Source organism: Anser cygnoides, chromosome 22 (genome assembly GCF_040182565.1).
Source record: "Anser cygnoides isolate HZ-2024a breed goose chromosome 22, Taihu_goose_T2T_genome, whole genome shotgun sequence".
Taxonomy (NCBI): domain Eukaryota; kingdom Metazoa; phylum Chordata; class Aves; order Anseriformes; family Anatidae; genus Anser; species Anser cygnoides.
In genome coordinates this window covers 5,467,501-5,493,109 of record NC_089894.1, presented here as the reverse complement: position 1 = coordinate 5,493,109, position 25,609 = coordinate 5,467,501, and the positions used below count along the sequence as shown (strand labels likewise).

The 25,609-nt window shown below is 49.8% G+C and overlaps 1 protein-coding gene across 27 annotated transcripts in view; it reads right to left on the bottom strand.

Annotated features, from left to right (window-relative positions):
• Positions 1-65: 65 nt before the first annotated feature.
• The window catches only part of TANC2 (tetratricopeptide repeat, ankyrin repeat and coiled-coil containing 2), a 282,626-nt gene continuing 257,082 nt past the window's right edge, over positions 66-25,609 (bottom strand). For 22 of the 27 annotated variants that reach the window (XM_048046466.2, XM_048046465.2, XM_066981484.1 and 19 more), the window contains 9 exons: positions 20,912-21,045; positions 20,407-20,530; positions 16,201-16,376; positions 15,809-15,941; positions 15,248-15,277; positions 14,188-14,279; positions 12,389-12,535; positions 9,837-9,937; positions 66-7,749 (listed from right to left, as the gene is read on the bottom strand). In XM_048046466.2, the coding sequence (XP_047902423.1) occupies positions 5,790-7,749; positions 9,837-9,937; positions 12,389-12,535; positions 14,188-14,279; positions 15,248-15,277; positions 15,809-15,941; positions 16,201-16,376; positions 20,407-20,530; positions 20,912-21,045 (2,897 nt within the window). In that variant the 3' untranslated portion in view covers positions 66-5,789. The remainder of the gene's footprint in view (positions 7,750-9,836; positions 9,938-12,388; positions 12,536-14,187; positions 14,280-15,247; positions 15,278-15,808; positions 15,942-16,200; positions 16,377-20,406; positions 20,531-20,911; positions 21,046-25,609) is intronic. The other 5 variants (XM_066981481.1, XM_066981490.1, XM_066981483.1 and 2 more) reach the window with 3 other exon arrangements.

Genomic DNA, 25,609 nt, shown 5'->3' with positions numbered 1-25,609 from the left:
CCAGGAGCCGCGAGGCTGAGACATTTCGGGCAGCAGGGTGGGAAAAACACCAGTCCGCAGGCAGCTTCCAAGTGTTAACCATTTATAAATAAGTACATTTTTTTTTTCATACATACAGTTTTCATTGTACAGATTACAATCTGTATACATTGGGGCGGGGGGGGAAATGCATTCTTTTGAACTTTTCACATCTATCTCACAGCTCACATGTACAGACAAGAAAACTCTGCTCAAGCAAATACAGCAAAGGAAAAAATATGTTTTCTTCTTTCCTTATACATGAGAGGCGAAGGCCTCCGCTGTCGGCAGGGGTTGCTCTCCCCACTGCACAATATCACAACTGTGTGGTGTTCAATATATCAGTAGAGAGAACAGAACATGCATTGAATAATATACTGTACAGAGAAAGTCCTTTACATCAGAATTATAGAAAAGCTAAAGGAAAATTAAGTGTCTTAAAGATCTTCCCAGCAAGTGTCTTCAAGGATGGCAACCAGGGAATTGTACAAATCACAAAGTGTGTGTACTGTACATGTTTGTACCAACTCAGATCCTCTTGGAAGTGAAGACAGAACAGAGACAAAACGCTGAATGCAACACTATGGGAAAGAAAACGCCGGACAGGAATGACACCTGCGGTGCTGGAAGAGTCCACACGAGTCTCTGGGTTAGCGGTGCAGCGACAAAATGGACGTAACGCACACGGCGCTGCTCTCGGCTTGCTAATGGTGTCTGGCGAATCAGTGCACACGGCAAGGCAAAGGTGAAGCGAGCGAATTTCCTGGGCCTGAGGCTTCCCCACCCAACCGAAGGAGCCCCCGCGTGCTAAACCTCCGGGGGGGACCACCCGGAGCCTACCTGCCTCCCCAGAGAGCGTCACCCAGAAGGGACAAAGTCTTTCTTGCAAAGCTTGCGGGATTACAGAGACCAGGACGCAATGGTGGCGGACAGGACCCGGCTGCTGACTCCCCAGTACCGCGACAGCTAGAAACTTAGCAGGAGGGAAGGGTACGGCGGATCTGTTTGGTGTCCGTTCGCTTTAGTGGTGACGATCGTGTTAGCTTTGTTTTCTCTTGGGTGGATCTGTAACAGTCCCAGTGAGATCCAGCTGCAGTCAGGAGTTGGACACGAACGCATCTTGCTAAATAATTGAGCCCTTAGTGGTTTAGAATTAGAAAAAGAGTTTGATTGAGTGAAAATCCAGCAATTATCCAAGCAAATCTGAAAAAAGCAGATTGACTTTCACCATTGTGCTTGTGTCCAAATGCACCCCACCAGACTTCGCGTCGAGCAACCAGAAGGGAGCGAAGGCATTTATCTGCAGAGGTCCCCGCACCGCACCGTGCCGTGCCGCAGCAGGGACGATAGCTCTTACCCTAAGCCCTTGTTTAAACACTGTTAATCCCAGCAGAGGAGTCGTCTGGAACCCCCCCAAAGACGAATCAAAGTACAACCACCAAAGACCTTGCAACAGATGACCCAGGACCCACCTTTGCAACGAAGGTGGAGCACGAGCAGGCACGCTGGCTTGCTTGTTTCTCGAGATAAGGCGGAGCTGGCACTTCGGTTTTAGCTAGACTTCTTCTGGGTAACCCTGAATAGAGAACAACCTTGGTACGGGGGGACTGAATCGCTGCAAATTTCATAGCCACCCTGGTTCAGGACCTAACCCAACTATGGCTTAGGTATTTGTTATATGCACACACACGTTTACACTAGATAAGCAGTTTTCTTTACAGCCACGCTAAAGAAGAACACAAAGGTCAGCGCTCGGATGAAGCCCCTGCACCGCGGGTGCCCAGCAGCAGCCTTCGCCCTCCCGTGCATCGAATCAAAGCAGCAGCACCGAGGCGGTGGCACCAGCTGCACTGCGCCTTTACCTTCGGAGACAGCCTCCAAGGGCCTCATCTTTGGAAAATTTTTCCTTTTCCAAGCACTTTATAATGATCTCTCGACTATTTTCAAAGCCCTTAATGCCATTCCTAAGCTGGCTGGTACGGAGAGCAGCACAACCTCCCCACCCAGCAGGGCTCCCTGCCTCCAGGACAGGAGCATCTTTCCCCCTGGGACACAAACCAGAACCGGAGAAGCCACACCGCGATGCAGCAGACACCGATGCCCCGAGCCGGCAGATATTTCAGCTCTGCGGCACATCCAGTGCCGAGCAACCGCGTGCAGAGTGTGAGGGACATCTGGTGGGTACTGCGGCTAAATACAGGTGTTTGCTCCAGCATCGCCTCCCGAATACGCCCCAAGAACCAAATCTGGAGGGTTTCAGCATCACCAAGAATCTGGTTTGCTCGGTGTACCCGACGAGTCCCACTCGCTGCCAAGGCAGGGGCTCGCGGGTGGCACCAGGGCAGCCAGGGGAGGGGATGGAGGCACCGACTGGCAGCAGCGTCCCAAATGTTAATTATTCAAAGAGGCTAAAGGCATAGCACGGACGGCCGATACAGCGCAGTGTCTTTAAGGTCTACGTCTAAGATGACACAGCGAAGGGATGTCGGGTGAAATCAGGGCACTTTACAACAGGACCACGCACGACTGCAAATATGAAATGACCTCTGCTTTTGTCCATGCCAAACCCGAATCGTGACGTTGAGGACACATGGGACTGCGAAAGGAGCAGCTTTTCCAGGGAGAGGTGTGCTCCTCGCCCGCCCAGCGACTACAGCAGCAATCACGCCTCAGCTGTCCCTAAGAGAATTGCTGGGGAAGCGCTTTAAAACCACTGCAAATAATTTTGTGTTTAAAAATTACTCCATCTGTTGATGCTTATATACAAGAGTCAGTTCTTGTGCTATAAATGTTATGATTCATTGCTTTTTTCTTTTTTTCTTTTTTGAAAAATACACTAAGAGACAAGAGTTGTTTTGCTATTTTCTAATGAAGACACTACTCACGCTTAAATATCCAGTATTTATCATAGTAACAAATTCAAACAGTAAAGTGCACCCATTTACAGAGAGAACAGATGGTAAACCATTAGTGCAAGAATCCTGTGAAAATGTAACACGTGGTCTTGTGAAAAAACCTGCATGCTGCAGTATTTCAGCATTCGTTCATCTTGGTGTTAGTGGTAAAAGTGTGAGCTGTTTCGTTGTTCCCTTAAAACACCTTCACGAACCCAAAGTTACACACAGAAGTGCTGCTAGGGGACATCTCGGGAGTACAGTACTGGAACCACATGGCAGTGAATAGCAAAGCAAAGCACAGGCAGTTCTTACAACGCTCTCCTCAACACGGACCGTCCCGTTGGCATCTCAGCTGAGAACGCCGGCTTATAGCCGTAGCACGTCTCACTCCACCGTACAAAATAGCAACGGGGCTGAATTTGGTTCCTTTTCCCTTGCAAAGAAGCAACTCAAGGCAGAAAGCCACTCACTCTTTGGGAAAGCGGAGGCAGCGAGGCTTTGAGCAAAACGACTGATGCTGCTGCAGACCCACGGATGCATGTTGCTAGCTAGCTAGGCGTGCTGTACACGGAGGGAAAGAAATCAGTTATTCCTTGCAAAGCAGAACACACCACTTCCAAAAGAGGAACAAAAACCATCGCACCCCTTCCAAGGAGAGCAGCAGGGCGTGCACCGGTGGCACGGCCACGGGACCCGCGCTCCCGAGGGGTCTCCGAGTCTACAGCCTGCTCTACAGCCCTGTAAGAAAACAAAGGTCAGAGCCGAGCCGCACTCGAGAAGGAAAACGCCAACCTCAATACAAATACTGGCTTGGACAAATACAAAATAGCCAAAACAGCGCAAGCATCTCCAAAGCCTGAAGAGGAAAACCCCCCTGAATACTCGCAACGTGTCTATGAGACACAAGCCCCCATCATCCCAAGGTACGCGCGTCCCGGGTTGGTCTGAGCAAATGAGGCGGTGAGATAACGACGAGATGTGCTGATCCATGCGCAGGACAGCCCGACCACAGCCAGGGTTTGCTTAGAGCTTCGAGCCACGTCATCAGCTGGTGTAAATCGGCGTCGCTCGTCTACACCAGCTGAGGCTGGGCTCTGCGGTTTGGTTCAAGGAATTTTTCAATCTACGGCTGGATTCGCATAGCCCTTTGGAAACACCGAAAGATGTCGCTCGCTCTTCCTGCTCAGCACCAAATCCCTTTTGCTGTTAGGAGTTGATATGGGTGAGATTCAGCATTGGGCAACAGGCACTATTTTCGCTTTAAAACAAGCTACACGTTTATCGCTCTCCCCCCAGCTCGTCTGACCGTTCGCCCTTGGTAACTGAAAAAGGCAGATTACAAAACAACCAGCAGTAAATGAAGCGTCCCTCCAGCCCCCCCCAAATTCCAGAGAATAACTCAAAAATTCAGTAAAAAGGTTTTTGGAAGTGTCCCCTGCTTTTCACGCTGTCTTGACGTGATTTGCATTTGATTTAAAAAAAATAAGAGAAAACCAGCCAAACCCCCCAAATGTCCTGAAACAGAGTGCATAAATAAATTACAAATATCTCTCCTTCAACTACAGGTCCTTAAGGAGCAAAACATCCTCTGTACCACTTGCAGGTATGGAACAGGGCAATCGCTTTCCAGGATTTTGGGAACGGATCCTGCAGCTCTAAGGAAGCAGCATTTCCCTTAGAGGGGCGCAGCCCCCCTCCGGCACGGTGTCCCGGAGCAGGAGCACGCGGAGAGGAAGCGATGCTGCCGAAGGACTTGGCCACCGTTACCTCCTCGGACCCTTCCCGTCTCGGGAGCCACGATGCCATGTTACGCATCCCATCAAAACAGTAAAATAAACTGCAGTTTTCCTCCTTGAACAGGATTTCCTAGTCAATTTTTTTTTTCCTCGCGAGCCAAAAAATTCCCCCAAACTAAAACCAAACAAACCAAAACCCCACAAAAACACCAAAACCAAACGGAAACCCCAACATTAAAACTGTCCTGGTGAAAATGCAGTGTCGTATGTGTGGGGTGCAGTCATCTGCTACTGGTGTGACGAAGTTGTTGCAATCCCAGTCCACAAGAGGCTTCTAGCCAATTCCCTTGGCTGCTCAAAACACATACAAAGGGCCAGCTTTAATCTCTGCAAACCTGTAAAATGCCCCCAGAGCAAATCAACGTCGGGGCACCTGGAAGGTAAACTGCAAAATGGCAAAGCATCTCGTGATCCCCACCCCTTCGGGCAGATTATGCGGTGAAATAACAAATACAATGCCGATTAAAATTCTACAAACCGGGTGAAGCAGGATGGTGACTGTGCATAGCTACCTCGCGTCAGAGCAAACGACGCCCTGCTCTGCGCGGGTCATTCGCTCTTCGTCGGCAAAGAGACAAACGGGCAGAGAAACGACCCGGCTGGCACGGGGACCTGCGGACGCGGCCTCTGAAAAGGCTCCTGGGATCCCTGCTCTGTTCCCACTAGGAATTTTCATCAGAATTGTGTAAGAGCTCATTGAGACAAAAGAAACCAATTTAAATTGAAACGCGATTGTCTCTTGAAAAAGAGCTGGTTACCTCCCACTGCGTAGGGGATATTTCTGGACTACCCCACACCACGTACTAAAATATCCTGGTTGACAGCTGAAAACTGAGGGAACTTAGCTGGAATTGGGCAAATGATACTGGCTTGGCTGATGTTGGCTTCACAGTCAGCTGGGTAACAGAAGGGCTGGAGCACGTGCATGGCTGTTTGACCACCACACAGAAAGTACCGGAGAAACTTGATCATGTAGCTACCAAAGAGAAACAAAAATAATAGTAATAATAATATGCATGGAAATCAAGCTTGGAAGTGTGTGCTGAAAACATAAGGGTCTTACTCCAACAAGCGTCTTTTACACATTAGACTCCACAAATGGTCTCTTTGGTTTGATTGGGGACGTCTGCCCTTGCCTGGAGTCCCTGGAGAGCTGCCTGTACAGGTTGTCCTGGTAGGCCTGCGCTACAGGCAGTGTCCTTGCCACCTTGACGTCGGGGTACGAGGAGGCTTGGGTGACTCTCTCCAGGAGGTCTCCCCGGGACCCATTGGCCAGCATCCCATGGGGGCTGTAATAGTCTTCCTCTAGCAAATGGCCATTCTGTGCATTGTTGGTTTTGTTATAAAAGGCAATGTTGCTGATCGACGAGGGTGGGCTAAATGATTCTGGCTGGGGGAGATTGCCAGGAGACGTAGGACTAATTACAGTATCCACAGATGACACAGCCCAGGTCCGGTTCTGCTGATGGAGGTGGGGGTACTGCTGAGTCCGAGCAGTTTTATCTATGATTCCCATGAACGGTGTGGTCCGGGAACGTGCTGGCTCGCTGGGGTAGCCCCCCTGTGTGGGAGAGACCGGAGAAAGTTCATCGCACGACCTGTCATAGGCTGGCTTGAGAGGGATCTCCATTTGCTGGATCGAAGCAGATGGGCGGAAGTTGGGAGTCAGGTTGGAGGTGGATGAAATGCTATTGCTGGAAGGAGAGAAGCGGAGGCCAACGCTTTGGGAATGAAGCAGCGGCCTCGGAGTCGGCGGGTGAGGCTTTATTTCACTGGGGTTAACCGTAATGGGCCTTCTAATGAGGTGAGACACGTCCGGAGAGCCAAGCTGGCTGGCGGGAATGGAGGTCCGCTCCAGGTCAAGCTTCGAGTGACACACCGGGTAGTAGGAAGCGGACTGACTTCGCCCAATCTGGGGCGTCTGGCTGTATCTCATACCCCCCCTGTAAGCCGAGGACGGCCTCTGGGGAAGATCTTCTTTAGCCAGGCCTCCGTGCTGACAGATGGCTCCCGCGCTGAGACTGGCCTGAACGTGCTGCACGGGTCTGCTGTCACCCACGATCCCCCCGATGGAGCCCTGGTAGACCAACCTGCTCTGACTAACCCCCATCTCCCCCGACGCCGACTGGTATTTGCTGGCCATCGAGTGGGCCACCTGGCTGTAAGCACCGGTCGGAATTACAGTACTCGAATGCACGGCAGAGCTGGGCTGGTTGCTCCGGACAATCTGGGCCTTCGCTGGCTGCAGCCTCAGGCCCTGCTGCGGCACCGCCACGGGCAGCTGGGGCATCTGGAAGGATCGCTGGGTCATTTTGGACAAGGGAGACTTTGGCCGACCGGGGAGCTGGCTGACGCCGCTAGGTTCTTGCTGATAACGGACTGGGGAACCGGACTGGGACCTATAGACGCTCATGCTTTCTGCAGGGGGGCTGGCACGGTACTGAGGGCCTCTGCGGAGAGGAGAAGGTGGTGGGCTTTGATATTCTTTCCCTTGGCTTCCAGCTGGAGGTGGGCTGAAGCGGTAAGAGGAGCCCTGGTGCGCAGGAGAAGTGTGCGGAGGACTAGGTCTGTAATGGGAGTTTTGGTGTGTCGGAGACAGAGCAGGAGATGTGGACTGGTACCCTTGCCTGGTCGGCGAGCCCACGGAGCTATTGGACCTGAAATCAAAGACCTGATGAGAGCCAAGAGGCGAGCCAGAAATATAGGCGGAGTCCCTGTGAGCAGGGGACGGCGGTGGGCTCTGGATGATGGGCAGCCCTTGGTTTGGCCTGGACTCTGTCTGCAGGCCAATGGAAACATTTTCGACATCTTGCTCAAGGTATTCCTCCTCAAAGATATCCTGCACGGAATACAGCTCTTCGTGCTGGGCTTCGGGTTCGGGCTCCACCGGGAGCGGCGGCTGCTGCTGCTGCTGCTGCTGCTGCTGCACCTGCCTGCACTCCTCTTCCACCCGCATCAGCAGCCGCTGGATCTCACGGTTGTTTGGACACAGCTTGATGGCCTCGTTCAGGTCCTCCAGGGCTGCTGAAAACTGCCTGCTTGACAAAGGGACAGAAATGAGAACTGAAATTACTCTGGATTTGAACAGAGCCGTTCTCGGAGGCTACTGAGGGTTAAGTGGCTTGTCTGTTTTACTGAGGGAGACGGGTGCGACCGCTACAGCTGGCTGCCTCTCTGCAACTCTGCCTTACATGCCTCCCTTGGATTTATTTTAGCCAAACAGAAGGAAAATACTGCCAGCCATTCTGGGGGAAAAGGGGAATACAGTTCTGAGATGGCACAACTCAGACTAGCAAAAATGCCTGTCCTGTGTAGTGCATGATACAGGCTTATCAATTACTCCTCACAGCACCACCGTGAGCTCTGCCCTTGTGTTAGCGAAGGGGAAACCAGCACACCAGGAACTAGCAGACCAGCTCACCGTCGCTGTAAACAAGTGCAGCTTTTGTTGCAACTGCTTACGGCAGTGAAAATTTAGCTTGTGACTGCCGCCAAGACCACACAGCGTCACGGCTGGCTCCAAGAGCCAGGGTTCCCGTGGGTCAGCACTTTAGGCAAGGCTGTCTCTGCAATTTTGCAAGGGATTTGGCTAACTTCTTCAGAACAAAGGAGCCGAGCAATGTTAGCAAGCCTGCAAGCCCCCCTGGGCCGGCTTTGCAATGGCAAGGCTAGCCTGTGAGGAGTAAAGGAAGGTGGGGATTCGGGGAAGGGGGTTGTCGTTTACAGGGACGCTGTTCGCTTCTGAGCAAAACCATCTGTTTGTAGGTGAGCGTGATCTGGGGGATGATCCCCTGCCTTGGGCTGAACGTGCAGACACCCTGCTTTGCTGCTCTGTCACAAAGAAAAACTCCCCAGCACCTCCCAACACCAGCTCAAGCTTTTGCAGAACCCATTCAAAACCCTGGGCAAGAAGGAAAAGCCACGTTCCCCCGACTGCGCTGACCTCAGCGGTGCTGCTGTGCACAAACAGGGAAATAAATAAGAAAGGCCAAAGTGATAACGGTTTCTGGTGGAGAGACCTGGGGAGAAAAGGCCGCTTGTATGTGTGGAGGCTGATATCATCTGGAAAGCGACCCAGTTTTTACGCTTCCTTAAAGCAATTTGGAAACAATGGAGAGGAAAACCATTAAAGGAAAGGCATGAGGTCAGCGCAGCTCAGCCAGCAGGGCTTCTCTGCAGAACACAAGGTCACGGCTTCACCTCCCACACCAAGACCCGGTGGACCTGGCAGCACGGCCTCAAGTCAGCCAGCAGCCCCGTTACACGTGTTGGCTCCAGCATGGAAGATCAAATCGTGGCCTTGCCCGCTGGGCTGCCGTGTGTACACAGGTGGGCTTCACAAACCTCCGGCTGCTGGCGACTCTCTGCACTGCCGTGCAAAGAGTCCCGTTTAAAACCGGGACTCGTGCAATGACAGCATGCCCAGCCCTCGAGGGCAGGACTCCAAGCCCTCCTGCCCATTTAGGAATGGCATTGATCAGTTTTGAAATGAATAAAATCTCCTATTTCTAGCTTTCGGGGCAGTGAACGAGGGCACCCCCTTGGCTCCATCTGAGCTGCAGAGAAATGCCGGTGCTGCATCGCCCCAGGAGCTGCCTGCAGTGCTCTGAGCCCAAACTATGGCTGGAAGCACAGTGGCTGGCATGACCTGCACAGGCACTGCACAGCTAGTCATCAGCACTGCCTTCCAACGTGTGCTGTAGGACAGAGAGATTCATAGATTTGAAGGCCAGAAGAAATCACTGTGATTAACAGTCTGCCCTCTGGCACAGCACAGGCCACAGTGGTTCCATGAATCGTATTTTGCTTCGAGTCCAAGTTGTGGTTGAACCAAAGGGTATTTTTAAATGAAAACCCACGCTAGGTGTAAAGGTTTCCAGTGCAGTAAGGTGTTCAGACAAAGTTCACCTAGGATGAACAGTTCAGAAACATTCACATTCAGCTGTCTGCAGAAATTACCGAACGAGGGAGGGTATTACTTTGGAGTTTTGTAATCTTATTAATGAACGTTTCTTTGACACTTCTTCACATGGGGACACTTGCACAGAGTTGCATGGTGAATGCCCACACCGGTGCGGCCAGGCTTGAAGAGCCCAGCCCCTCTCACTTGTCTCGCTGTCCTCACCTGCTGCTGCGCTTGGCCCTTGCTCTTGCATAGTAAGCTTCGTAAGATTTCGGTTTCAGCTCCAGTGCTTTAGTGGCAAATTCCTCCGCCATTCCAAAATCCTGTCATTACAATAGGTGTGGAGATAAGTAATTGGACAGATAGAGAAATAAAAATATATACAATCTGGGAAGAAAACAAACTTAATGTGGACTTTTTTTTTTGCACGTTAACTTGGAAAACTTGATGGTACTGAAATGTTTCACACGGATTCCACGTCATTTACGATCAGAGTGCTATGATGGCATGCCCAAAGACTCAAAGCTCTCTCCGTAATGCCAGATGCTGTCAGCACCCACCAGAGGCCAGTGTGCCACTGGCTCCGTTCTCATTGATTGTGTCCCCAACAAGTGCATGCAATCCCTGTCCAACAACCTCCAGTCTTGAGGAAACATCTGGTCTTGCAGAGGCTGGAATGTAATCTCATGAAGGATTTTTTTCCACAGTCAAAAGCAATAGGAAACCTTTCCCACGCCCTCTGCTTCCCACTCTGCAACACTGACATACTTCAGAGGGGCTGAATAAAACTCTACATGAGACTATCGATACCTTGGTAGCTACAAACAGGACTTGCCTGGCAAAGGTCTCCTACCTCTGCCACCCATTTCACGGTTCCCTTGCCTCTCCCCTACACTTGGGAGATTTGTTTGGAGTGGGGAGGAAGAGGGTGACAGCATGGGATGGAGATTGCCTTGGGAGACTGCTTTGGGTGCTGTCGAGTGGCAGTGCCATGAGGTCAGGCCAGCGGCTATGGTTCAAACCATGCCAGCTGTCCTCCCTTGCCCTCGTCCCGAATGCTACACATACTGCTGAGCTCAGCTGAGCACCTGCAAAGGAGATCTCCCAGTGGAGGGGTTTTCATTTCCCATCCAAATACTCACAGCTTTGGACTGCTTGACTTGGGCTCTCTACCAGAACTGCTCAGGGCTAAAGAACCTAAAAATATTCCTTATTCATTCACAAACTTAGTAAGCAAACTCCACCAGGCTAGAAGTGGAGTTTGTGAGCGCACCATGGCCACTTGGCCTGCACCGAGCAGAAGTGCAGGAAGAAGTAAGGTCATCCATAACCCAGCGAAACCCCGAGTGAGGTTTAATCTCCCCTAAGGTGCCTGTGCTGGAGTTTGCTATCTGGATACCCTGCCTGGAACTGCTCACGGCGTGATTCATCTGAGCAAACTGCGGTGTCTGCTGTAGGAAGAAATGAATTGCAGTGAGGACTGCGCTGCCTGCAGCTCCCTGGGTGCTACGGGGGTGGGAGCTACCTGGCACTGCCTCCGCTTGGACTCCCACCGGGAGATGGAGGAGGGCCAGGTGACGCCTCCAAAGCACAAAAGGCCACAGAACAGCACCGTGCCTCGTCCTGGGTGATTTTGTCAAATTCTGAGGCACATGCCATAACCTGCCACTTTGCTGTTTAGTAGAAATTTGTTTTGGATATGTAAAAGTCTTCAGTAAGAAGTTTTTTGCTTCTGAATCTACAGGGGAAAATTTGTAAGTCTGGTCTGTAGGCAAATACTTCTGTTTGTATCTTCAGTAGCAGTTACTGAAGAGACACTAATAACTAAACGTAGTCAAGTGGTAGGTACCTTTACGGTCTAGCTTATAGGTGCAAAAAATGCAGAAGCAACTACAGCCCCCTGAGATTCCCTATCACAAAACCTGGGATTCCCCTGTTAACAGTAAGCTGGGAATCTTGTCCTTAAAGTACAGACTTAGCAGGGAGTTGGCTTGTTTAAGGAAAAGATTCACACTTTTTCTGAAAACTGTGCTGTTTGTTCACCAGTGTTAAGATTTTATTTCCATTGCTTTTCATCTGTCTCCTTCATAGCTTAAAAAAAAAGGAACGTGTCACAAAATCCCATCCTCCCTTCCAGTGTAATCATTGCTGGCTCATAGCCTTGGCGGAAGATTTCACTTTTTTGAGCCTACGGAGACTTTAAAGTTATAGAGGTGAAAGTTGCTGAACGGAGAGCAAGGGGGAGGTGGCACTTGTCTGCTGGAAGAACAGACATGCTGCAGAAGTTTGTTGCTAGATGCTGCTAGTTTGGAGCAGGGAGAGTGACAGTGATATGGCAGTTCTGGGAAGAGAGGGAGGATGTGGGGGTGTTTCTGGATGAGTCACTGCCCTGGGGAAGTGCTAGCCCCCTAAGCATATGCTCCTTCATTTTAAATTAATTAGTATTCAAAGGAGCACATCTCCTGGCTCCTCCCTCACCACTGCCCTAGAAATCTGGAAAATGCCTCCACCCCCAATTCACATAATCATCAAAAGGGAGTAATAAAAAATTCAAAAAGCTATAAACATAGCAATGAATTTTTAATCATCAGAAATGCATATTAAATCATTACTTCTTTTGAATTATAAAATGTCAGCGCACTACGAAGGACAAGCAGGTTACCCAGAGGAGAGATCTCAGAGGTCAAAGCACAATTACAGGATGGACATGTCTTTATGCACAGGCAGGAAGCTGGCAGCTTGCTCATAAGGCCATGGAGAGCGGGGAGACTTACATTCATTTTCCTTCGACATCGGGAGAGGTTGAGAAGGAGCGACACCTTCAGCTCACGGAAGGTTTTCAGGTCTTCTCCAAACCCTTCCCTGGGGAACTTCTTGAGAGCGTACTGGTAGCGCTGGGCAGCCTCTTTCACTTTACCTTTCTAATAGAAGGAGAACGGGTCAAAACACATCCTTTGGTTGAGTTTACTTCACTGCAGAGAATTCGACAGCCCCAAGAATGCTTTGTGTGGTTAAGGTAACATGACATCACTATTTAGTTCTTTTCTAGGAAGGAAAGCCAGACCATTTGATCAAGGGAACATTTGATCAGGGAATGCAGCTGCCTTGTGCAAGCTGAGCTCTCCCACGTCACACAGCGTTGTCAAGCTACAGTGGGAAACCGCAGAAATTGTTAAATTGACTCGATACAACTCCATCTGGTGTCTGGGTAAATGGTCTGTTGAGCTGGGTGATCCCTACCCCACTCCTGGAGAGGACCCCACATCCCTCCTATGGGAAGGTGCAGCCTTCACACCCTGCTAACAGCTCAGGGGCTGATCCTGTGCGAGAGCCACAGCAGCCACACAGCGTGCACTTGCAGCGCGACTCCACGGGCTGTGCTGAGGAGCTGGTCTCTGGGAACGAGCATTTCACATCATTTAAGTCTAACTCAAAGCTTAAGAAGCACTAGGGAAGGTGAGAAATAAAAAGCCTTGGGCTTTGGGTGGAGATCCTGGGGCTCCGAGAAGCCTCTGCAATAGCAAAGATCAGCATTGTGGCACCGATGTGGCTCTGATGTTGGACGAATGGATTGGGATTCATCTCCCTGGACTTTAGATGTCTAGAAATTAGGTGTCTACATCTAAGGCTGTCAACTGGGTTCCTTTTATAGTTATTGGGACGCAACAGTCACCTTCAAAGGGTGACTCAGCCTTGCTATTTTGGGCACCTGTTTTTGGGATGGGATGATCTGCGCCCTGGAGGTGGGCAGCCATGGCTGCTAGGGTGAAAGAAAGAGGGCAAAATGGGATCTAGGACACATGCAATTCACGACGACCCAGACATAAATTTTACAGCTACGAACAGTAAGCTTTAAAACCTTTCAGACTCAGGTTTCTCAGTTGTATCACGTATCTCTGGCAGATAACTCCAGTTACAATGCCAGCTTTGCATATTTTCTGCTTCACCCTTGGAGCCTAACAGTGAATCATTGTTGTACTTGCACATTTTTTTGTGTGTGTGCAAATCTCCAGGTTTTAAAGATAGGCTTAAAATAAACACGGAGCAAAAAAGACTCTAACTGTAGTGGTGGAACATCTCCCATGGGCTGAAGGACATGACAAAGCCATCTGTGTCCTGACAATCTGTTTTCGTTACAAAAACTTTCTTTTACTAGTTTTCCTGGGCTATCCTGTCTCGTTGCCTTGCTTCACAGCAGAGCGCCAGCTAGGTAATGACAACACTGCCAGATCTGACGCAATGGCATCGGCACTGAGGATCCCTGCAAAACACTTAGGTCCTGGTGTTTCCAAGGAGGAAATGAAGTGTTGGCTGAAAGCCAGCATGCAGACAGACTTGGCTGTGCTTCAGCCTTGTTATAGATTTTGGCAATCAACCCCGCCCCCTTCCCCAACCCCACTAACCAAAACCAAACAGTTTGCGACACGTGGGATCCCACAAGCAGCAGTGTTTGCTTGCCATGGCTTAAGGCAGCAGCGTTGCTCACTGAGCTACCAAAGGAAGACCAAAACCTTGTAGAAATGTATGCTGTAAGCGGCATTTTTTTCAATTTCTCTTAAAAAGCTCTTCTCACCTTATAAAACATGTCTCCCTCTTCCATCAGCTTGCTCAACAGGATGATCATGATGTCTGGTTTGGAGGTTGCCATCGCCCATGTTGCTGGACCTGTAGTGTACAGGATGCATGATGGGTAAAAAACTCATACAATGCAAGGGTGGTAGGAAGCTGGGTGGAAAAAATATCCTGGGGTGGGAATTTCTGCTGGAGAGAACAACTTGGCATGGTCAAAGAGCAGAGTGCTCCAAAGGACTGAGCTGACAATTCCTCTCGCACTTAAATGAACGTCATCCACATTGCAACGTTTTTTCCTTGGCAGTCATTAAGGCTAACGCTAATCACCACCGCCGCGTCTGGGAAATGCTGGGAGCCATTTCCACGAGAGGGCAGTGCTGTTTGCAGAACCAGCTGGGGGGGGGGGGAAGGCAGCGTGGTCGGGAAGTAAGCCGGGTTTGAAAGGAAAATCAAAGTGGTTACATAAAGAGCACTTGTAAATTAAAATATATATGGTGTCCTAGGAAATCTGCAGTTTGACTGTCGGTAGGCATTTTGCTTTTAATTGGATTTTGATTTCCAACTTCACAAGGTGTGAAATACGAGAGCAGAAAACCCAAACAGTTGGAGGATGTTACAAGGGCAAGGCCGTGTCTCAGCACGGCTCGTGCCGAAGGATCCGTGCTGGGCTGGGGACAACCTTGGCTCTGGGCAGGTGAATGCCGCGGGACAGCAGCGTCTGGCTTTGGCCAGCGCAGGGTCCACCCGTGCAGAGCCAGTTGTTATCTCAAGGCCTGATACTTGGGAGGCAGGGGCGGCAAAAATTTGGGGACAACTCATTAGTGTGGGGGAAGAATAAGTCAACAATATTGCGTAAGTAGATTCAGTACGTTTTGTGGGGAGGGGGTTAGTTTTTGAGTTCAAGTTATTCTCTGCAACAGTCATTTAAAAAAATTATTTGAAGGTGAGGTAAATTAAAAGATTAGAGGTGTTGGGGACGCATGCAGGCTAAATCAAACAGGAGAAAGCAAGGCTGACAAAGCTATCAGATCGAGGCTGATGCTGACAGCAATGAGATATACCTCGTGGGCGACTCGGTAACGTCTGACAACCTTCAAAGAAAGGAGAAAACAAAAAGTTGTAGGAGAGAGGGGAAAAAATGGATGAAGGTGAAAAAAAGAAAGGAAAAAAGCAGCTGTGAGAGGCAGGCAGCAAAGAAGCCAATGCACCAGCAAAATCCCCTTTCACAGGAAAACGTAACGTGAGCAGCTGTGTGGCGCAGTGCAGGTAACACTAAAATCTGAAAGCATACACAGAGCAAGTGAATGCAGCAGCTCACAGCAATGCATGAACATAGTATATTGGTCGACTCAGACTAGTAAAGATAGAAAAAGCTTTACCGGAGGAAAGACCTTGCCAAAGAAACAGTTGTTTATTAACTTTTTCTAAGTAATACGACAGCAAAAACAATCCCAATTTAATCAAGAGGACAAGGCAGTCATGACTCGCTGGCTGCTTTCGGAGTACGAAGCAGCAGCTGGGGCTGGGGCTACCTCCACGCTAGGTTTCTGCTCACTAGGAAGCCCCTGCTCCGAGTCCTGCCTGAGTACAGAGCCGACAGCGCGTCCTCCCCTGGTCCCTACCTATCTTCGCTCCTTTCTTCAGGAGGGTGACGACCACCGAGGTGTTGCGGCACCCCACTGCCCTGTCCAGGGGCCGCATCCCGCTGTAGTCGACGTGCTCGATCATGGCCCCATGGTCCACCAGAAACTGAACCTGCAACAGCAAAGGCGACAGTCAGTTCTGCTCCGGAGGGACCTCTGTGCGCTGCTGGTGTGAAGTCGGAGCAGCCAAAGCCTGCTCTGCTCCACTGCTTGTGCCAGAACCACCTCTGCGGGGCTGAGGTTTCATCCCTGGCATGCACTGCCCCTGTGGAAGCACGTGCAGAGGGGAAGCACGATGCTTGCTGCTACTTCAAGCCGCGCTGTACCATTCTGTAGCGTTTTTTGTTCTGCATGCACTGCAGGCCACTTACCACCTCTGCATCGCCGTAAAAAGCAGCCAGGTCCAGCGGAGTACGTCCGTTTTTATCGGCATGGTCAGTGGCAGCCCCGTTCTCCACCAGGGAACGCACCACAGACAGGTGGCCCTTCAGACAAGCCCAGCTGAGCGCTGTCAAGCCCTCCTTGTCCATCAGAGAGATGGAGGCACCTGAAAGAACAAGCGTCAGTTCACCTGGGAGCTCTGTCAGTGAGCAGTAGGATGCAAGAAACCATCCACGTAGCAATGACAGCTTAGAGCGCTATGTATACGATTATTAATTACTTTATTAACATTTCTCCCACCGTGTATCACACCCTCCATCACTACTTCAAATGTGCTGATGGGAACCGTGGCAAGCGAGTTTATTCACACCAAGCTGCAAACTTTTTCACATGTGGCTCTGTAGGCTGTCCTGGCAAACATCTTCTGAGCAGCAGGGTGGATTTGACATCCCTCATCTGAGACATCAATCTTCCTTTTTAACTGTTTTTCATCTAAACCCATTCCAGCCTGTGTGAGTCAGGGATGAAGGCTGTTTTGCTGTTTCAGCAGGTCACAGTGTACCAGGGGAACTAAGTCAACTCAGCTCATTTCTTCTAAAAAAGCACATATTTCCCCCTCCTCACTCCTTCCCCTTTAACCGAATCGACACAATTTCCAGCAGTATTTCTCCCTGAACTTTACCCAACATAAATACAACGTTGTGGGATAAACTACTGCCAACTGCAAGCCAAGGAAAGGGGGACTTGACATTTTCTTGGATGAAGAAATTGTGCTGCCATACCAACGGGTCAGTGTTGCTTCATACGGCATATGGGTACGCATACGAGATCTGAACAGCAGCATTAAGTGAACACTCCTCTTCGTGGCACGAAGACAAGTCCTGTTGCCATGGCACAGGCAGGGCTCTCGCTCTTGAGTGTGCAGAAGAGACGTGTATCAGCTCTGCTCCTCCGAGGAACTGTGGCTACCTGCAGGATGCTCCTGCCAGCAGGCTGGGCTGAATTGCTGCTGCAGTATTCTTCTCCTGTAGGTAAACTCGAAACCACCCACCGTGTGTTCTTCACTGGCTCCAGAAAGCTTAGCAAGTGGGGGAGTAATGTGAATTTCCTGAACCTTCCCATTCATCCCAGCTGACTTATCCCCTGGTTAGCACACATTACCAAGGCGATAGCGAGCTGCTGTGTCTTCCAGCTTGCACAACTTCTTGTTTGCAGAGGAGCAAAACACAGGAATATTTGCTGGAGATAATGTTCAGAAAGCTCCATCTAGAGCTTTCAGCACAGCCACGGCATCCTGCCCGCTGCTTGCCTCCAAACAGCAGCGCACAACGCCAGCGAGGCGGGTGCCAAGCAAGTGGCTGGGGCGATCTGGTGTGCCAAGGTGGTACACTGGCTGCAGGACAGCTCAAATCTATGACGAACTCCTCTAATGGTGCCCCACGTGGCACCAGGAACCCTTCTGAAGCTCTCTGAAAGCTCTCGAGATGACCCTCAGCTAACTGAGGCCACCTTCTGCTCAGTAAAAGAGGACAAACCTCATTTCATCCCTTCTTATTTGTTCCTTTCTTACAGTCAAAGGCTTCTAGTGCTTTTTTCCCGACTCTTCTGGAGCAGGTGAGAAAGCTCCCACAGGAAGAGGGAAGGCTGGAAAGCCTCATCATTGCTCAGCCTTCTCACTCTTTTCCCAGTCCAGTGGAAGAGCCACCATACCTCAGGCTGACACATGAAGACTTCAGGGTCTCAGGGCAGCAATGCAAGCCGAAGGACTCCACGAGAGGACAATGCAAACTGCTTCAAAAATGCCAAACCGCTGCTCCTGTGCGTGCTGGGCATGACATCCACAGAAGAGCCAAGGTCCCTTTGCAGCTGTGGCTCCCAGAACCTCCCTGTGACTGCACCACAAGGCATCCTTCGCTCCTCGGGGCATCTCCGGCCTCCTTAGCACCAAGGCAGTTGGACGCGAAACAAGCTGATGGCTTTGAGGGCAAGTGGCTTAAGGTGAGCTCATGGGACCGATCCCTGCTGCAGTGGGATTTTGTCTGGGTAAACCAGCTTCCTTCTGAGAGGGGCTGGGCTGCTCCTGCCTTAAAAAAGTTAACTAAAGCATAAAACAGTGAGACGGGGAGCCAGCGAGAGAAAAAATAAACTCCATCGATGCTGTTGGAGCATCAAAAAGAAGCAGGAAGGGGCCAGGCCGGTCAGATCCTTTCAGTACAGAGGACACATCCAAAAATGCCCAGGCAGGTCACACCTCTGTGGGGACGAGGCTCAGCTCTGTGTGTGAGTCACAGGCACAAGATGTCCAGTGAGGAGCAGCAACCCCACGTACCAAATACCTCAAGGTAGTAAAAACATCAGGGATTGGTTTTTGCAGGGAAGTGAGATTGAGAATCAAGGTTTCTCCAAACTGAACACTTATCGAGACCAATTTGCTTTGTCTGACATGGATTTGTACAAATACCCGCTCTGGCAGAGCTGCAGCCAGGAAAGTTTTCCCGGTTCACATGTCCATTCCTTCTGGGTACTAAGCGAGAGCAACAGGTAACTCCAGAAATTTGGATTTCAAATTGATCGATGACTGCAACTCTGTTAATAAAAAGTGTTTACAAATGCTGACTGTGTTAATCAAGTACAGTCAAATGAGATTTGCTTTGCAACACACTAATTAATGCTTATGGCTTATGATTCACACACTTTGATTTTAATGAAACATTGAACAGGATTGTCAAAGCCATTTTAATTAAAATCCACCATATATCACTGTACTCTGCCCAGGCTTGAGCTAACTTTTCAGGACCATGTGTTAGAGCATATTCAGCGGAGTTTATTAAGCTATTTAGAAGGATGGTCCTTTTCAAGTGAAAAGACTTCCACGGATTTGACTTCTTGGGCCCTTGGTGTCCAAACAACCAGGGAAGCATTACGCACATTTGTTGGCCACCCAAAGCCAGGATCAGGTTATCTGCTATCTTCATCCTTCACTGACCCAGTCTTCAGCAACGTGCACAGTTCTCAAGTTTGCCAAAACCCACGATTTGATTTTTTTTTTAAAGCAAAACAGAGGAAAATTAATTGAATTAATTCATAAAAAACTTGATGCCTTGATCTTTGTCACATCCCTTTGCAGGTTACAGCCCTGAACAGCAAGGACCCTGCAGGCCTGTGGCTCAGGACAGACAGGCAAGGGGAAACTTGCACTTGGAAGCCTGGCAATTTTACAGTGGAAAAAAAGAATGTTTTTACAACTACTATGTAAAATGTTCAAGTGTCTCGCGTTCTGGCTACGAGGTCAGACACAGTCGCTTATGATATGAAGAAAATATCCCTTTCCCAAACAGGGATCTTACCTGAAATAAAAATATCAAATAACGATACAAGAATTAAATGCTATGTCTAGCCAAAAATAATGGAAAATTACCCAAACAAACCAAACAAACATTGGCTATCGGTCAAAAAAAAAAAAGGATCTAAGGAGCTACAGAATAAGTAATAATCATGTTTGCACAGGTTGCAGACTGTGTTGTTCTGACTCACCTCAAACATTTACATCAGAAATGAGTAAAATTGGAAGACATTCTTGTTGACTGAGTAACTCCTAGCGAAGAGGAGTTATGAGACACTGAAAGTACTGAGCAAAGTGAATCTGTGAGTGCAAGACTGACGGGCAGACTATTTTTGAAACAATCCTGTATTGTTTTCACCCAATATACCAAATCCTTGCCCGTGTCAGGGCCTTACCCTGCTGCTGATGTGGGTGTCAAAACTGTGGGTAACAATACTAGTGCTAAAAATGGGAGTGTTAAAATGTGCCCCAAACCCCGTAGCTGAGTCTCACTTGTCTGGTCCATAGCGTTGGTGGTTCAGTTGCAGCACTTGTTGATTTTTGTCTTGTTGATTGTTCTAGAACATATTCTTGCTCAAAGCACCTGTCCTACGCTGCCGTGTTAATTACTAACCCAAACGTGTGGTTTCAAGGCTGTGAGCATCAAAGAGAAAACAAAGCGGATAGCCCAGATGAATACTCTGCCTACTCTAACCTTGCTATCCAAAAAGCCAGGTAAGATGTTGAGAACCTCTCCCAGTGCCCCATCCAGCATCGGGGTCACAATCCCCCCCGACACTATGAACTCCAGCTGTGCAGGACACAGCGGCAGGGCTCGCCGTGGCCAGCCTCCACCACGCTTCCAAGCACTGACCTTGCGCAAGCAGAAACTCCACCGTGCCCAGATGTCCCTCGGATGCAGCCATCATCAGCGGCGTCCGCCCCTGCTTGTCTGCCATGTTCACATCAGCACCGTGGGTGAGTAAGAGATCTACAATCTGCAACACACAAAGCGGGGACACACCTAGAGAGGCTGCTGGAAAGACATAAGGGCTGGGAAGGAGCAGGGGGATCCCTACACCTTGAAATCGCGCTCCTGAGTTGTGTGTCACCCTCTGGGATTAGTGCTGCAGCGTTAGGGCAAGGAAGAAGCAAGACAGGTAAAGGGAAAAATAACCCTTTAAGCCAACTGCATCCTGTTTGTGTGCCAAATGGTGTGATAACACAGCACGTAAACAAAAGCTGTCTGCAGAGCGCAGGAGCTCGGGGTGTTTAAAATGGCAAAAGCTCTTCTTTTCATTATTATAATCCCCAGAAGAGCTGTGTTTTCTTCTCTGCTTCATCAGGGGTTGGTTGGAAGCCGCGCGAGGCCAGCTCACCTGCCAGTGGCCCTGTCTGACCGCGCTGAAGAGCGGGACCACCCCGCGCCGGTTGGGCTGCGCCACGGCGGCGCCCTGCTCCAGCAGCAGCCGGCAGACGTCCAGCTTCCCTCGGCCCGCCGCCGCCGTCAGAGCTGCAGGGGAGAGGAGAGGGGTGAGCGTTCGCCAGGGCACTTCTTCCAACCCTTTCTTCTGGACACCAACATGAGGGTGCCCAAAATGCCACACATACCCACCTGCACACCCCAAGAAGCAAAACGAACCACAAAAATGGGATGGGCCAGAGCAGCTCTAGCTTCCACTGGTCAGTTTGGTTTATTTCAGGCCCGTGTGACTCAAGTTCATGGCGCTGTAGCAGAGGAATGCCGGGCTGTGGCACAGGGAACCTTCACCGTTCCCCCTCGTGCCTCCTGCAGTCTCCCGTACAGCAAAAGCCACAGACTGTAGGGTTCAGCGTGTTTTAGCACAGGCACAACTTCCAGAGAAAACACAGATCTTTGGCAACGTGCTTCCTTGACAAGACCTTTCGCAACCTGCCCTTGACTATTTTCACCAAGATCCTGACTACGTGAGATCCTTGTGAAAGCCAGGGGAGGTTTAGGTTGGGTATTAGGAAAAACTTCTTTACCGAAAGGGCTGTTAGGCACTGGAATGGACTGCCCAGGGAAGTGGTTGAGTCACCGTCCCTGGAGGTATTTAAAAGACGTTTAGATGTAGAGCTCAGTGATATGGTTTAGTGGAGGCCTTGTTAGTGTTAGGTCAGAGGTTGGACTGGGTGATCTTGGGGGTATCTTCCAACCTAAAGGATTCTGTGACTCTGTGGAGCGCGGGACCGAGCTGGAGGCATGGCCAGATTCCTGCCCGCCACAGGAAGTCAGGGGGCTTTGGGGCTTTTCTTGTCAGAATGAGCACAGAGCAGCATCACTGAGATGGAGGATTTCTCTTTGTAATACCCTGCTTTAGCCTGTGCATCTCTGAAACAACTGGAAAGCCAGAGCTGCACGTACGTGCTCACACGTTCTCTAGGCACAACCCCAATTCCAGCCTTTGTTTCTGGCCAGGACCGATCCTACCTGCAAGGGTCCTTGTGCAAAACCCAAATTACCCCCCAGCTTCAGTATTCCAGGTGCTCTGGGAAAAAGAAACACCTGACACCTCTCCCCCTGTCAAAATAGGCTCTGCTAACTCCAAGTACCGTTGGGTTGGGAACGAAACCTTCAGCCTGAAAATAGTTCCAAGGGCAGGACCTGCCTTTGGCTCGTCTTTGGTATTAATTTTAGACTTTTCAGTTCCTCCCTCCTCTCCCCAACTTTCTGTGCACTTCAGCACGGCTCCTCTGGCTCTGCTGCTTCTGGTAGGAGTTGGAGCAGAAGGTGGGAGTCTATTTCTAACTGACGTAGCTTGTTTTTTTCTTTGAAGTACATTTCTGTGGGATGGCTGATTACGAGGTGTTGATGGGTTTCCAACTGCAACACTGTTAATGGTGGGGGATTTAATTAATTCTCTATTCTGTTCCACATTATGGCTGAGTTTTCTTCTCTCCGAGTTGAGACACCAAGAGTTAAAAGAAAAATCATCTCCCTGCCACAAGCAGAACATACTGCAAAATCTATAATCAGCTCCATGTGGGTTTTAAACGTAAGCTACAAATATAGAAGGAGGACTGTGTCTAATGTTCACGGCAGAGGGATCGGCATGCAGGGCTTTTGGCTTCTATTTCTAACTTGCCTGCACTTGAAATGTTGCAGGTTAATTTGAGGTATTTCACGTCAAAATGACTTATGGTTGCAACAATGAAGATACTGTAAGTCACCTAAGTATTCGGTGTTCACCATGAAATGCACTTTGGAAAAGACTTCACTGGAACAGGACGATTTGATCCAGGCCATCCCCTCTTCCTCTCTGCTTTGCTGGCTACCAGCATTGATGTATCTTGATGCTCTTCACTTCTTGGGGTCCAAACAAGTGGTGTGAGTACGGAGCTCCAGCCTGTCCTTCGCAGCTCCAACTCAAGAGAATCTTAAAAGGTTCTGCGCTACCGAGCTGCCAGACCGTGCTGCTTCAGGACGGTCCCACACTGACGGCCTGGGCTCGCTGCCTGCTGCGAGACAAACCTCTCCAAGCACGCCTTGTGTAACACACGGCTATCTACGCAGCCGTCCTCAGAAATAGAGAAACTCTCTGCAGGGTGAAAGGAGCACAAAACGTGGCCGGACCACAGGGTACCGGCTCATGAAGGCACACCCCGACTTCAGCAGTGCCTGTGCTCTGAACAGAAGGTCAGGGCAGACAACCCCTGCGCTCCCTCCGGCTACAACGAGCTCCGTATTGGCTGCTCCGAATGCAGGTGCCTCACCCCTCTACCTCCAGCCTTCCAGCCAAAATGTCCTTTGAACTCTTCATGCTCCAGGCTGCAACACTGGCATCTCAAGCCCATAATGCTGTCCTGTGGTGTCAGCTGTGTCCATCCGTCCAAGCCCCAACGCTCAATTAAATGACTTCAGGAAAACTTCCACAAGTTCAGCTTATTTAAGCCTTCTGGCACTCCTGCGGTGCTCTTATCAGCCTGCTCCTGACATCACCACACCGTTTCTGATGTGCCTGCAGGAGCCGCTAGTCACCACAAAACCCACAGCCCAAGGTAAGGCTTCCCCTGTGCTGCCTTCGTCTGCCCAAAGGAGACTGGAAAAGCCAAGGGAAGGCAATGAGAGGAAGTGAGAGAAATGGAAACGGTTACGTTTGAAGTTCTACTGTCTGCCAGAGAGCTCACGGCCCAGTGTGAAGAACATGAATCCACTGAGCCCAGCCAAGGAGCAGCCACCAGAGCTGGAAAACGTCAATGTTCAAGTTGCAACTCTTCTATGAGGACTGGTGCCATGAGAACAACTCACCCTGTAATAACAAAGTCTTGGCATAAATGCCGTAAAAGACTTGCTGCAGTTCTCAAGGCCCAGCTCAACAAAACCCCAGACAAGCTGCAGGCGTGGACGTGCACCCCTCCACCGGTAAGGACGTCAGACAAGCAGAAGGGATTTGCTAAGGCACATTCTGCCCCTGCCTGTTGTGCAAAGCGTGTCTGTTTTCTTAAAGAAAAAAACAAACACAACAACTTTATCTGGAGAAGGAATCACGAAATTGCAGCGTGCTCCTGGCTCCTATATGGCGCTTGTATCTGTTTCACGGGCTGGCAGCAGGACAAATGCTTTCTGATGTAGTCGCTCTTGCTGCATTTGCACCTCCAGCCCTGGTGGAGTTATTGCAAGTGACTCAGATACTTTTGGGCTGGGTTTTGCTATTAGTCTTGTCCCAGGGGTAAATAATCCATCTGGAGTTGTGCTGTCAGCAATTCCTAAACTTATGATGTAACTTGGCACTGCCGTTTGGATGATATCAGGCTGATATCACTAAGCCAGGCAGTCAGCTCTGCTCTATGGAAGATTAGACACATGAGCAACAAGTATCAACAAAGAGAAAAGACGTGATTCAGATTTTTAGAACAGATTGCTATTTTTAGGTTGGAACCAGAATTTCTCTTCAAATGTATCTAAACTTGCTATTTACTTTTGGGAAAATAAAAATAAAACAATGTGCAAGGGAGTCATGTGATCCATATAAACCTGTCTTGCCCGTGATGGGAGAAAATGCTGCAGAGTTTGGTGGTTGGCTCAGTTTTGCTCATTTTCCCATCTTACTTCCTTAGTTTGTGTGCAACTTGCAAATCACAAGTCCACATTCCCAGCTATCTCCTCAGAAACCCAGAACTTCTCGACGTCTGTGTGAGTCCAGCTTTTGGCATCGGTGGGGAGGTAAGGGAGGAAGGGTGACAGAGAGGGAAATGTTTTCTGCTGAAGAGTCCTTAAGGCAACAGGCAGGCTGGGAACAGCAAAGCTGCCCAGGACAGGAGGACAGAGATGAGCTGGGATTTTTCAGGGAGAAGAGCACGGAGCTCAGCTTTTGGACCAGAGGGCACAGCTGACCAGGAGAGAGGAGGATGGGAGCTGTGACCTGTGAAGGCAGAGCTCCAGGGAAGAGAAGAGTCACACGACAGCTGAGAAAATGGGTATGGCTCCATACCAGGGTGTGCCAGGTTAATCCAGACAACCCAGGACTATCTGAACCTAAGAAGAGAAGAGTATCTGCAGTAGCTGATGCTGCTTCTGAGGTTACATTGCAGGAAGACATCATTTCAGTGGTTTTTGATCAAACTCTGAAGACATCTGGACCACCTTTTGTTCTGCTATTCCACAGCAGGACAGTTTCCTCAGGAGCCAAATACCAGAGCACGTTTTGAATGAGCTGTCTCTGACCTGGGGTTATGACCTGCCTCGCCGGTAAAAATGCCACTGTCCTATTACCAATTACCAATAGTCCGTCATTTCCTTTGAATAATCCTATATCCAATTTCTTCTTGCTTCTGTGATACCCTAGGGGCACTTTTAAATCGCTTGTTTGTATATGTTGGCCTTATTTCCACCAATAATGGCACCATGCCCTTGCTGCTCTGCTCCGTCCCGGTGGGTGCAGCAAGCTGCTGCTTTTCCTAATGCCCTGCAAGTGGCCCAGAGCAGCCCTGCTGTGGCCAGCTCCATGCTGGGACGCTTCATTCCTCTCTCCCTCTGTCATTGAAAGCTGAGGTTGCTCAGAAGGAATAGTTTCTGGTAGGCTCCATTCATTACAACACCATAATAAGGCTACATT